At 45.9% G+C, this 13,069-nt stretch overlaps 2 protein-coding genes and 1 long non-coding RNA gene across 3 annotated transcripts in view; 1 reads left to right on the top strand and 2 right to left on the bottom strand.

The window, feature by feature from the left end:
* LOC150051240 (uncharacterized) overlaps positions 1 to 6,830 on the bottom strand; it is a 31,101-nt gene extending 24,271 nt beyond the window's left edge. The window contains 1 exon segment of the mRNA XM_090351452.1: positions 371 to 6,830. Coding sequence (XP_090207578.1) covers positions 371 to 6,768 — 6,398 coding nt within the window. The 5' untranslated portion in view covers positions 6,769 to 6,830.
* LOC150051238 (uncharacterized) overlaps positions 1 to 13,069 on the top strand; it is a 93,447-nt gene that overhangs the window by 67,485 nt on the left and 12,893 nt on the right. The gene's annotated exons all lie outside the window — the stretch shown is intronic.
* The window catches only part of LOC150051239 (leucine-rich repeat-containing protein 37A2-like), a 77,013-nt gene that overhangs the window by 62,300 nt on the left and 1,644 nt on the right, over positions 1 to 13,069 (bottom strand). The gene's annotated exons all lie outside the window — the stretch shown is intronic.

Genomic DNA, 13,069 nt, shown 5'->3' with positions numbered 1-13,069 from the left:
AGAAAAGTAAAAGCCAGCTTGGTAAGGGTGGCTTATGCCTGTAATCCTAGTTACTCAGGAAGCTGAGATCTGAGGATTGAAGTTTGAAGCCAGCCCAGGCAGAAAAGCCCATGACCTTCTTATCTCCATTAATCACTAGAAAACTGGAAGAGGCACTGTGGCTCAAAGTTGTAAAGCAGTAGTCTTGAGCAGAGGAGCTCAGGAACAGTGCCCAGGCTCTGAGATCAAAGCCCTAGGACTGACCAAACATAATAAGAAAAGAAAAAAACAAAGGTAAACATTACTCAATGTGGTTTGGAGAGAAGAGGAAGATCTTGAGACAAGAATGTCAGGCAGAATGCCCAGCACAGAGGAGGTAAGTGATACTTGCAAGACAGTGAAAAGTTGCTTCTTGGGGTTGATATCTGGCACGGGAACGTGGCGGAGCTTCTGCCCTGGGCTGAGATCCACACAGGACAGTGTCTGGTCTTGGCAGTTACAGAGCTCACATAAGTTGGTGCTTGGAAGAGCATTCTGTTCAGTTTGCACAGCTAAAGCATTTTCTGTGGTGGATGTTGTTGAAAAATGAGTTCTAGTACGTCGTTCCAGACTCAAAGGTTTAGCTGTGACTTGAGTCAGGGTTGGATGCTGAGTGTGAAACTGGTGTGGATGTGGCAGTGTCACCTCCCTGTGCTTTGGAGGAAGAGTTGCAGTATTCTTCAGGGTGGTACCAGGTGCAGCCTTTGTAGTTGGTGACATTGGCTGATATTCTGATGTTGGAGGTTTAGCCACAGTCTCCAACTGTGGCTGTGGAGGCTGAGTTGGGGTCTTCCACTGAGGTTCAGTTGAGGGCTTCAACAGCGGCTGAGATGAGGTCTTCTGCCTAGCCTGAGTTGAGGTTTTCAGCTGAGGCTTTATTGGGGTTGTTTGCTTAGCCTGAGTTATAGTGTTCCACAGAAGTTTAGTTGGCACCTCCTGTAGATGCTGAATTGTGGTCTCCTCCAAAGGCTGAGCTGGGATCTCCTCTAAATGCTGAGTTAGAGTCCCTTGCAGATGCTGAGTTGAGATCTCCTCTACAGGCTGAGTTGGGATCACCTCTACAGGCTGAGTTGAAATCTCCTGCAGATGCTGAGTTGAAGTCTCCAGCAGATGATGACTTGTCATCTCCTGAGTTGGGATTTCCTCTATAGGCTGAGTTGAGATCTCCTCTACAGGCTGAGTTGGGATCACTTCTACAAGCTGAGTTGAAATCTCCTGCAGATGCTGAGCTGAAGTCTCCAGCAGATGTTGACTTGTCATCTCCTGAGTTGGGATTTCCTCTATAGGCTGAATTGAGATCTCCTCTACAGGCTGAGTTGAGATCTCCTCTGCAGGCTGAGTTGGGATTGACTCTACAGGCTGAGTTGGGGTCTCTTGCAGATGTTGACTTGTGGTCTTCTGAAGATGCTTAGTTGGGATTGCCTCTACAGGCTGATTTGAGGTCTCCAGCAGATGCTGAGTTGGGGTCTCCTGCAGATGCTGAGTTGAAATCTCCAGCATATGCTGAGTTGGGGTCTCCTGCAGAGGTTGAGTTGGAGTCTCCTGCAGAGATTGAGTTGGGGTCTCCTGCAGATACTCAGATGGGGTGTCCTGTAGATGGTAAGTTGTGGTCTCCTGCAGATGGTAAGTTGTGGTCTCCTGCAGATGCGGAGTTGGGGTATCCTGCAGATGCGGAGTTGGGGTCTCCTGCAAAAGTTGAGTTGGGGTCTCCTGCAGATATTGAGTTGGGGTCTCCTGCACATGCTGAGTTGGGGTCTCCTGCAGATGTGGAGTTGTGGTGTCCTGCAGATATTGAATTGGGGTCTCCTGCACATGCTGAGTTGGGGTCTCCTGCAGATGGTGAGTTGAAATCTCCTGCAGATGTTGAGTTGGGGTCTCCAGTGGATGGTGAATTGGGATCCACTGTGGATGGTGAGTTGGGGTCCCCTGTGGATGGTGAGTTGAAATCTCCTGCAGATGTTGAGTTGGGGTCTCCAGTGGATGGTGAGTTGGGGTCCCCTGCGGATGGTGAGTTGAAGGCACCTGCAGATGCTGAGTTGGGGTCTCCAGTGGATGGTGAGTTGGGGTCCCTTGTGGATGGTGAGTTGAAGTCTCCTGCAGATGCTGAGTTGGGGTCTCCAGTGGATGGTGAGTTGGGGTCCCCTGCGGATGGTGAGTTGAAGTCTCCTGCAGATGCTGAGTTAGGGTCTCCAGTGGATGGTGAGTTGGGGTTCCCTGTGGATGATGAGTTGGGGTCCCCTGTGGATGATGAGTTGGGGTCCCCTGTGGATGGTGAGTTGAAATCTCCAGTGGATGGTGAGTTGGGGGCCCCTGTGGATGGTGAGTTGAAGTCTCCTGCAGATGCTGAGTTGGGGTCTCCTGCAAATGTTGAGTTGGGGTCTCCTGCAGATGCTGAGTTGGGGTCTCCTGCAAATGATAAGTTGGGGTCTCCAGCAGATAGTGAGTTGGGGTCTCCTGCAGATGCTGAGTTGGGGTCTCCTGCAGATGCTGAGTTGGGGTCTCCTGCAAATGATAAGTTGGGGTCTCCAGCAGATAGTGAGTTGGGGTCTCCTGCAGATGCTGAGTTGGGGTATCCTGCAGATGTTGAATTGGGGCCTCCTGCAGATACTGAGTTGGGGTCTCCTGCAGATGTTGAGTTGAAGTCTCCTGCAGATATTGAGTTGGGGTCTCCAGTGCATGGTGAATTGGGATCCACTGTGGATGGTGAGTTGGGGTCCCCTGTGGATGGTGAGTTGAAGTCTCCTGCAGATGCTGAATTGGGGTCTCTAGTGGATGGTGAGTTGGGGTCCCCTGTGGATGGTGAGTTGGGGTCCCCTGCGGATGGTGAGTTGAAATCTCCAGTGGATGGTGAGTTGGAGTTGCCTGTGGATGGTGAGTTGTGGTCTCCTGCAGATGGTGAGACAGAAGCTTCTCAGTAGTCTGGGTTGGGATCTCTTGCACATGCTGAGTTGGAGTCTCCAGCAGAGATTGAGTTGAAATCTCCTGCCAGGGCTGTGTAGTGGTCTCCTGCAGAGCCTCACTTGAGGTTTCCTGCAAAGGCTCAGTTGGGACCTTCTGCATAGTTGAAGGAAGTTTAATCTTTGTTGTAGGTTGTGAAGTTAGATTTCCATCCTGGATGTGAAGTGGAAATGTCACTTGAGGAGGAGCTGTGGTCTCCGACAAAGATGGAGAATATTCAGCCTCAGAAGTGGGTTCTGAAATTACGGAAAGCAGTAGGTCCACTGGTTCAAATGTGACCTTGTGTGTCACTGGACTCTGGGTTGTTGCAGGAGCTGTGATGGAAAATGGGGCTGGGGATGTAAACTTCGTGGGTGGTGTTGAATGGTCAGTTAAGGTCTCCTGTATGGTTGGAGAAAGTCCAACCTCCATATTAGATTCTGGGGTTAAGGTAATTTCCACATCAAAAGGTTGAACTGTGACTTCAGTCAGATTTGGATGCTGAGACTGAATCTTATCTGGGTGTAGAAGGGTTACCTCGGAGGGTTCTGCAGAAGGAGTTGCTGTCTCCTTCACAGATGAAAAATGTTCATACTCTGTGGCAGGGTTTGGAGTTACTGTAACTTCCACATCAAATTGTTGGAATGTCACATTGGGCAATGTGGAATGCTGAGTTTCATTCTCACCTGTTATGAGAACTGTCAGCCCCTGATTTTCTTCTGGTTGTGATACAACCTCCGTAGGTGGCTTTGTAGACTGACTTGGGGCCTCATCTACTGTTGGTGAAAGTTCATCTTCAACAATAGCTTGTACAGTTACTGTCAGTTGGATGTCCACAGGTTGAATTGTTATCTGAGGACGCTTTTTCAAGTTCTTAGAAGGTTTACCAGTAGTAGAGAGTTCTGGAGTAATTGTGAGTTCCACGTCCAAAGGTTGAGATGTGACACTGGGCAATACTGGGCTCAGAGTTAGTTCTGGATTTGGTGTGGGAACTGTCATATCAAAATGTACTGGAGGTTGTGCTGCCAAATTTGGACTGACATCTTGAGTTGAAGAGAGTTCTACATCTACTGATGTCTCTAAAGACTGAGATAAAGCTGGCTGCAGCACTGGAGAGGGTTCCATGTTCTCAGGGAGTTGTGCAGGCTGAGATGGAGCGACTAGAAGAGTTGCAGAAGTATTTTCCTGCTTGTGGAAATCTGGAGTGTGAGTTGCAGTCTCTTGCTGGACTGAAGGAGGTTCAACATTTTCAGGGACTTTAGGAGGCTGGGAAGGGAGACCAGACTGAGTTGGAGAAAGTTGAACTTGTTCATAAGCAACTGTAGTCTGTGGAGTTATGGTCAACTCCAGATCCACATGTTTCACTGTGGTTTTAGGTGACATTAGTTCATTATGAACTTTGAACATCATTTCCAGATCCAGAGGTGAAATTTCCCAGTTACCTGAAGGTCGAGGATAACTATAGTCCATATGGGGTACTGGCAGTATTTGCAGGCTAGATGAAGGTCCAGGATTCTCAGGGGGTTTGGGGAGCTGAGTGGTGATCTCTTGCAGGCCTGGAGAGGGTTCCTCAGGAAGCTCTTCAGGCTGTGGCAACATTCCTTGATAGTCTGGAGATTGTTCGTCCATTGCAGGGGGTTTTGGCTCATGAGTTATGATTTCATTCTGATCTTTCAAACTACCAGACTGTTCAGAGATCAACGAGGACTGATCAGAAACGTCCTGTTCATTTGAAGTTGTAATCTCAACATCATTCATCTCTGGAGGCTTAACAATATTGTGCTGCAACGTTGTAGGTGGAACTTGTTCTTGATGACCTATAATTTCATTAGGAAACTCTGGAGGCTGAGGTGGCACTTCCACCCCTACAGGCTGGAATGGAGGTTTAACCTCATCAGAGGTCTGTGTATTCTCTGCTGTGGCTTCCAGTTGGACAGAGGGCTTCTCCTGTGCAACTGGAGGTACAGTCTCTTCTTGAAGTGATACAGGTACAACTACTTCTGAAGGCTCTGGTGGCAGAGTTGGGAGCTCCTGCTGGGTTACAGAAAATCCCATATCATTCACTGGCACAGAGGGATAAGCTTGGGCCTCATTGGGGTTTGGAGAACTCCCCCACTCAACCATCCGCTGTGGTGTTATGGTAATCACCACATCTGGAGGTTTACCAGTCACACCCAAGTTTGAATGCTGAGATTCATTCAGACCTGAAGGTGAAACTGTCCATTCATGCTGCTCAGAAGACTGAGCTGGTTGTTCCTGCTGGGTTAGAGAAGATTCAAACTCCCCATCATGCTCTGAAGCCTGAGGTGGGGCTGCAGGCTGCATTCCAGAAGGCTGATTCTCCCCAAGAGGCTCAGAAGGCTGAGATGCTTGCTCTTGCTCACTGAAAGAGGGTTCTACCTCTTCTCCATAACCTGCAGGACCAGCCAGAGCCTCACTGGGGGCCAGAGACGACTCAATCTCCTGGGTAGGCACTGAAGTGAAGGTAATTGTCACATCTGGGGGCTTATCTGTAACATAGGAGACGTTGGCATGGTGAGCTTGGGCCTCTCCTGGAGAGTGAACTGTCAGCTGGTGGTTTGGTCGACTTGCATCTATGCCCTCCACGGGGGACTCAGGAGCTTGAACAGGAGCCTCATGCTCAACTGGAGGTGTGACTTGCTCCAAAGGCTTTTCAGGCTGAGCTGGGGCTTCCAGGTGGCTTTCCAAAAGTTCTCCAAACCCTGGGAGCTCTGAAGGCTGACCTGGCACCTCTTGCTGGGTAGTTGACAGTTCTTCCTGCTGAGGTCTCCCTGGAGGCTGGGCTGGGGTCTGTTGCTGATGTGGAGTGGTGAAGGTAATCTGCACATCTGCAGGCTGAACTGTGACATTTGGTGAGGTTGAATGCTGAGTTTTATTGCTGCTTGGAAATGGAACACGTCCATCTTCATGCACCAATGGCATAATAACCTCTTCGTTAACATGCTGTTGTGCTAGGGTTTCTTCCTGAGCCACAAGGGACTGGAGCTTCTCAGGAGTCCCCGGGTTTTGAGTATGGGTGTGCAGCTGGAACTGAGAAGATTCACCTTCTTCGAGGGGTTCTGGAAGTTCATCTGCCTTCTCTTGGGCTTTCTGAGGCATGCTATCACCATAATCCATATTTATCCTGGGATCTAGCTGGGATTCTGCAAATTGGTTTTCAGTTCCTACCAGAAGCTCATGTACTTGCCGTCTCTGCCTATGTAGCCACCTCCTGACTAGATCCTTTTTCCGGGTCTGGAGTGAAAGAACAAATGGTTTTTCTTGTGCTCTCTGAGTGTACAGAGGTGGAACATGCATTTGCAGTGAGGGCTGTTCTGAAGCCTCAGCTAGAGCAATGTGCTGTGTGTCACTTTGGAGTGGACGAAGCATGGCCTGCTTGTGGTCCTCACCTGGCTCTGGCACCGTCCCTGGGAGTCCGTCCTGCAGACTCAACACGTCTGGCAGATCCTGATGAGAAGCAGGAAACTGACCTGACCCAGGAGGTTGCTGTGCAGCAACATCTGTCCTGCGCAATGTGAGCATCCTGGGAGTGGGCTCCTGACGTCCCGCAGACATCTGAGATGGAGCAGAGGATCCTAGATAATCAAAGCCTCCCAGGTCCACCTGGCGTTTTAGCATGGGAGAAAGTTCAGGTGAGATGTAAGAAGAGGGTGAAGACCCGGGCTCGGTAGGTCCAGCATGATCAATGTTAGGCCAGAACCGATTGTGGGTCCACTGTGGAATCGGCCTGGTCTGAACTGACAGCCACAACTGTAGCAATATGAATAGCAGCTCTGCTGCAAAGGTATACATCGGGGAAATGGTAGGCAAAAGGCACCTTGTAGGCAATAGGGATATGTCAAGGGAAGTCACTAATAGTGGCAATATATAAAGCATTTTGGTAGATTTCTATCTGGTGCCCTGAGGTCTCTGCCCCGCCCCTGGTTTATGACATGTTTGTTTATGAAACTGACACCTTTGTTCGTAAAACAGAAAGGCTTAGGCTTTTGGATGGCAGCAAGTCTTTTCTTACAGGGCCAGGGCCCGGATCTCCTCTTCCTGAGAGCAGGGGTCACTTCTTCCTGTAGGGTCCCTCTTCCCTCAGCTAGGCTGCATTTGGGCTGCAGACCTGGATGTCCCCAGATGCCAGCATCTGGTGAGGTGGGGGCATGACAGACTACCCAAGGAAATGACATGGTTGGGATCTCAGGAATTATGCAGAAATGCCAGTCCAGTTCTGGGAGCCTAAAGTCCCTTTCTGAGATATTATTTTTCTCCCCTTCATTGTGGGTTTCCAGAAAATAAGTGTGTTGGGAGCCAGAGTGGAATCAAACTGTACCTTGATTTGCATCAGACAATTGCTTTATTGCTTATTGTTTTCTGGCCTTATTCTGTTTAAATGACCTGAGATTTACCATATGAATGTAACACCTGGAAGTTCCCTGGGTCTCAAGGAGGGAAGAAGCTGGAGAAAAAAATAAACGCCACAGTCTTTACCTGGACTGCGGACATCCCGGAGCCGGTGTGTCTGTCTCTCTTCTATTTCTTCCTAGTCCTTGCCCCCTATTTCAGGAACCCCAATCTGCGAACCCTGGTTTGCTGCCGGTTGGCCCTGGCAACTGGCGCCCGAACAGGGACCCTGAAAATCTGGGACGAAGGTGAAGGACCCCTCCCTGTGGTGAGTAACACATCATAGGACTATTAAGAGAGGATCTTAAGAGAGTGTATAGTCAGGAGTAAAAATTATGGGTCAAGTTAATAGCCATAGGTCATATGTACCGATCTTAACAGGCCTACTTGAAGCCCACGGAACGTGGGTGAAAAAAGGGGTGCTTCAGAGCTTCCTACAGTTTGTCGAGGAGGCATGCCCGAGGTTTATAGAGGAGGAATTCCAAAAAACCTGGCAGCAGATAGGAAAAAGAATTCAAGAATATTATAATGTATATGGCCCGAAAAGACCCCAGTAGAGGCTATTGATGTATGGAATTTAGTAAGTGAATGCATAGATCCTCAACATGAGAATGCTGAACTTAATCTTGAATTAAGGGAAATTTATGAGTTAAAGGACTCTTCTAAAAAACCTGAGGCTGAGCCATATGCCGCAGCCCAAGAGAGTCTAAGTGAGATCTTGAAAAGGGAACAACAACCAGTAGATATTGAGTATCACCGGGAGGTCATAGAATAGTTTGTAAGCATGCCTTACTAATTCCCGTGCCTTTCATAACTGGGCAGGAACTTGTCAATCTTCTGTGATAGTGGGTAGTTTAAAGTCCTAATTGAGCGAAATTTTTATTTTATTTTTTATTTTTTGGCACCAGCCACAAATTCAGGAAAAGTTTGTGGATCTGAGGCTTGTGTCTCTATTAATCTGTTTAGATCTGACAACTGAAGCATTGTTAAGGTTGCAGAAATTTAGTTCCCCAATCAAGAAAAAGCCTTTGCAAATGGGTGCTATGTAAGCTACACTATTGTAGCCAAAGATGGTTTGTGCAGTTGTTAAATGTTAAATATGATCTCTAGTTTGGAGTAAATTATTGTTCCTAATATCTAATCCTTGCAACCCCTTAACAAAACAGGCTAGGCTTCTTAAGGTCCCTGGTCAAGCACAGAGATAACGCCCCTAAGTCAGCTTGAAGAAGTCACAGAAGCTGAATCTCCGCCCATCAATCCCCGTTAGACGAAGGGACCAAAGTCATTTTTGGAAAATGTGACAGGATAAATTAGAGGTATAGAAAAGAGTAAAACTTGCACTTGTGTTTCTTTTAAAATAAAAACGGGGGATATGTTGGGAGCCAGAGTGGAATCAAACTGTACCTTGATTTGCATCAGACAATGGCTTTATTGTCTTATTGTTTTCTGGCCTTATTCTGTTTAAATGACCTGAGATTTACCATATGAATGTAACACCTGGAAGTTCCCTGGGTCTCAAGGAGGGAAGAAGCTGGAGAAAAAAAATAAACGCGGCAGTCTTTACCTGGACTGCGGACATCCTGGACCCCGTGTGTCTGTCTCTCTTCTATTTCTTCCTAGTCCTTGCCCCCTATTTCAGGAACCCCAATCTGCGAACCCTGGTTTGCTGCTGGTTGGCCCCGGCATAAGTGAGCTTATTAGGGTGGTAAGCTTGAGAATTTATCCACAATGTCTAAAGTCCTATCATCTGGCTCCATGATTGATAATATGCTACTGTGTTAGCTGGGTTTACCATAGTCAGTGATGACTCCAAAGTTTCCTCAAGAATAGTTTGGTGGTGGAGAGAGCAGGCTATTCACTCAGAGTGAACATCTCGATATGTGCTACTCGATATGTGTCCACCAAAATGAGTGAAAGACTAATACCTTAAATCCCATAAAATATATTCTATTTTATTTTTGTCTATATCTGCTCTCTTTTCAGTTTTGTTTTATTTTGATTTGGGTAGGTATACTAGGGCTATGAACTCAGCTCTATTGCTTGAGGCATGTTCTCTGCCCTTTTGACTTTTCGTGATTTTTTTCAGATAGGGTCTAGACAACTGGTTTTTCTAGGCTGGCCTTAAAATGCAGAACCTAATATCCTCAATTTCTGTCTTGTCAAGTGTTTTTGGATTATAGCTGTGTGCTCCTTGGACCAGCCCTAATCTACATTTTTGTTGGTAAAAAAAATTGCTTAGGAAATGGTGCTCAAATACAGGTGAGTGGTTTTATAATTTTACTTAAAAGCATTCACATTAAAAGCTAGAAATCTGTTTTAACTTTTGTTGCCTTTTTACTGGCCTGTGAAATACATATGTAGAAACTAGTGAGTATTCAAACTTGTCAAATGACATGGTTACAGTTCACAGAGCCATAAGTGGTCCAGGATAACAACTGTTGTTCAGACATTATTGATGGTGCCAATTTGCAGGGCATTCCTTTGATAGTGTCTTTTATTTTTTAGCTTTTATTTTATTTTTGTTATTGTTGGTTGTGGGGCAGGCTACTGCTAGGTCATACTCCTGGCTCTGTACAGGTATTTTTTAGTCACCTCGATTGTAGCACATTTTCCCAAAGTAGACAAAAATGATTAGAATCTGGCATTATGTTTTCATTCCATCATTACTTTCTCTCTCTTTATCAGACCCTTAATCTCACTCATTTTTTCTTTTCTTTGGTCAAGGTGACAACCCAGATTCAATAGCATACTAGTCAATCACTCTACCACTAGGCTATGTCCTGAGCTTTCTCTTTCTCTTTCTTTCTCTTCCACTTTCTCTTTCTCTTCCTCTTCCTCTTCCATTTTCTCTTTCTCCTTCTCCTCCTCCTCTTCCTCCTCTTCCTCTTCTTCCTCCTCCTCCTCCTCCTCCTCCTCCTCCTCCTCCTCCTCTTCAGAACCTGAGCACTGTCCTTGGGCTTTCTCAAGGCTAGCACTCTACCACCTGACCCATAGCACCACTTCCTGCTTTTTCTGTGTATGTGGTACCAAGAAATTGGATCCAGGACTTTGCAAATGCTAAGCCATGCTCTACCACTAGGACATGCTCCCAGATCCTGAGCTATCTCTTTTACTTCCAAAATAATGTGTATGGAAGAATTACAAAGATCTGATCCTCTCTCTGATCTTGATACTCATATTAAGTCTCTCCATAAGTTCACTATACATTATAATACTTTTGATATCTCTGCTACTCTAGCTTTATTTGAATGCCTAAAGGGAAAAGCTATGCTTTTCTTTCTTCTAGCACTTAGCACATTCTTATTGAGTCTACAAATTTATGTGGAAAGACTAAACCCCTGTTTTCTTTGCTCAGGAACTGCTTTAAGAAGACACACACATGCACACGCGCGCGCGCACACACACACACACACACACACACACACACACACACACACACACATTTCTTTATTCTGGTCCTCAGTTTGCAAATGAAAGTCAGTAATGAAGGAACTGGGCTTGATAAGCAAGAGAAGAACTCTAGGCTGGGAGTTTGGTCTAGCAGTAGAGTGCTTGCCGAGCATGCAGGAAGACCTGGGTTCAATTCCTTGGTTACTACATATACAGAAAAAGCCAGCACTGGTGCTGTGGCTCAAGTGGTAGAGCACTAGCCTCAAGGGTAGTAAGGCTAGTGCTCAAGGACAGTGCCCAGGCCCTGAGTTCAAACCCCAGGACTGGCAGAGAGAGAGAGAGAGAGAGAGAGAGAGAGAGAGAGAGAGAGAGAGAGAGAGAGAGAGAGAGAGAGAGAGAGAGAGAGGAGAGTGAAGTGGGAGGGAGAAAGAGAGAGAGAGAAAGAGAGAGGGGGGGAGAGAGATCTCAAAAAGGAACTTACCCCTACACTCTGGACAGCTTTGCTTATGAATGAGAAAAGAAGAAAATAACATGAAGTGGTGGCAACAGGAAGAAATAAAGAATGTGCAAATGAGGACAGGAGTCCTATTTCATCCTAGATGCATCTTATCATCCAGCAGGAATGTGACAGACCTAACCAGTGGAACTTTCATTTCTCTGTGATTGAAAAGGACATGGCTCCTGTTTTCTACTCAATACCTCTTGTCCAACACACTTGACCCAGTTCCTGGAGCGTTTTCCTCCCAGTGCAATGCCCCTTCATTACTAACATCTGGCCTGTTGTCCACTGGCCCCTCTAATTGACAGCCTTTCCCTCTTCCCCCATTTGACATTCTTTTTTTTTAACATTGAACACATTTTCTTTCTTTTTTAACTAGTCCTGGGGCTTGAACTCAGGGCCTACGCACTGTCTTTGAGCTTCTTTGCTCAAGGCCTAGCCCTCTGCCACTTGAGCCACAGTGTCACATCTGGCCTTTTCTGTTTATGTGGTACTGGGGAATGGAACTCAGGGCTAAATGCAAGCATTCTACCACCAAGCCACATTCCCAAGCCCAATTTTTTTTTTATAAAAGACTTTATTAACCTTGATTTTTACATCATATTTCAAATGATGTGTTTAATAAACAAGTATTCAAGAAGGAAATATCCATATACAATCACTGGCACTTAGATTTTAGAACATATTTAAAATTAGGCTGAGGGTTTTATATGTCATAGATACATATTAATCTATGTAATAAAACATTTTGTCGGCCAGGAGTTTGGTCTAGGGGTAGAGTGCTTGCCTAGCATGCATGAAGACACAGGTTCAATTCCTCGGTACCACATACATAGAAAAAAGCCAGAAATGGTGCTGAGGCTCAAGTGGTAGAGCTCTAGCCTTGAGAAAGCCTAAGGAAAGGGCTCAGGCCCTAAGTCTAAGCCCAAGACTGGCAAAAAAAAATTTGTCTATAGAGTCATACATTTTTATGTCTATGTAGTTGTGTTTATATTTCCAATACCACCATGTCCATAGCATTGGGTACAGAAATATTGTGTGGATCTAATAGCCACATATAAGGATACCATGTGCCTTTTGTTCCTTTGGTCTTTACTTGTCTCACTCAACATGATTCGCTCTAGATTTATCCACTTCCCTGCAAATGCCATTATTTTATCTTGTCTGCTGGCTATGTAGAATTCCATTGTGTGTGTGTGTGTGTGTGTGTGTGTGTGTGTGTGTGTGTGTCTCACATTTTTTGTATCCATTCATCTGCAGTAGGGAATCTGGATTGTTTCTATTACCTGGCTACTGTGAATAGTGCAGAGATGAACATAGCTGAGCAGGTGTCCTTATCATATCCTGGGTTATGATGTTCAGGATAGATGCCCAGGAGTGGTATGGCAGGATTATAGGGAAGGTCTATTTTTAGTTCTTTAAGAAACCTCCACATTGCTTTCCAGAATACCAAGCCCAATTTTTTTATGTTAAATATTTATTTTATTGTGTCAGTACTGGGCTTGAAAACAGGGTCTGGGCTCTATTCCTTAGTCTTTTTGCTCAAGGCTAGCACTGTACCATTTGATTCACAGCCCCACTTCTGGCCTTTTGTGGTTAATAAGAGTATTATGGATTTTCCTACCTGGACTGGCTTTAAATTATTTTCTCGGATCTTAGCTTTAGTTGCCAGGTCTACAGTTTGGGCCACTAGCACTGGCTCCGGATTTTTTTCCTCAATTACATAGTTTATCATGAACACTTATGTTCCTCAAAGGTTCCTGTTGCTCATAGGTAAGTCAACTTCTGAGGTGTATACTTATTGAACAATAAGTT

The sequence above is a fragment of the Megascapheus bottae genome, chromosome 17 (assembly GCF_031878675.1).
Source record: "Megascapheus bottae isolate mThoBot1 chromosome 17, mThoBot2.hap1, whole genome shotgun sequence".
In the NCBI taxonomy this organism is placed as follows: Eukaryota; Metazoa; Chordata; class Mammalia; order Rodentia; family Geomyidae; genus Megascapheus; species Megascapheus bottae.
Note: the sequence above shows the minus strand (reverse complement) of the source record. Positions and strands in the feature narration are given on the sequence as shown.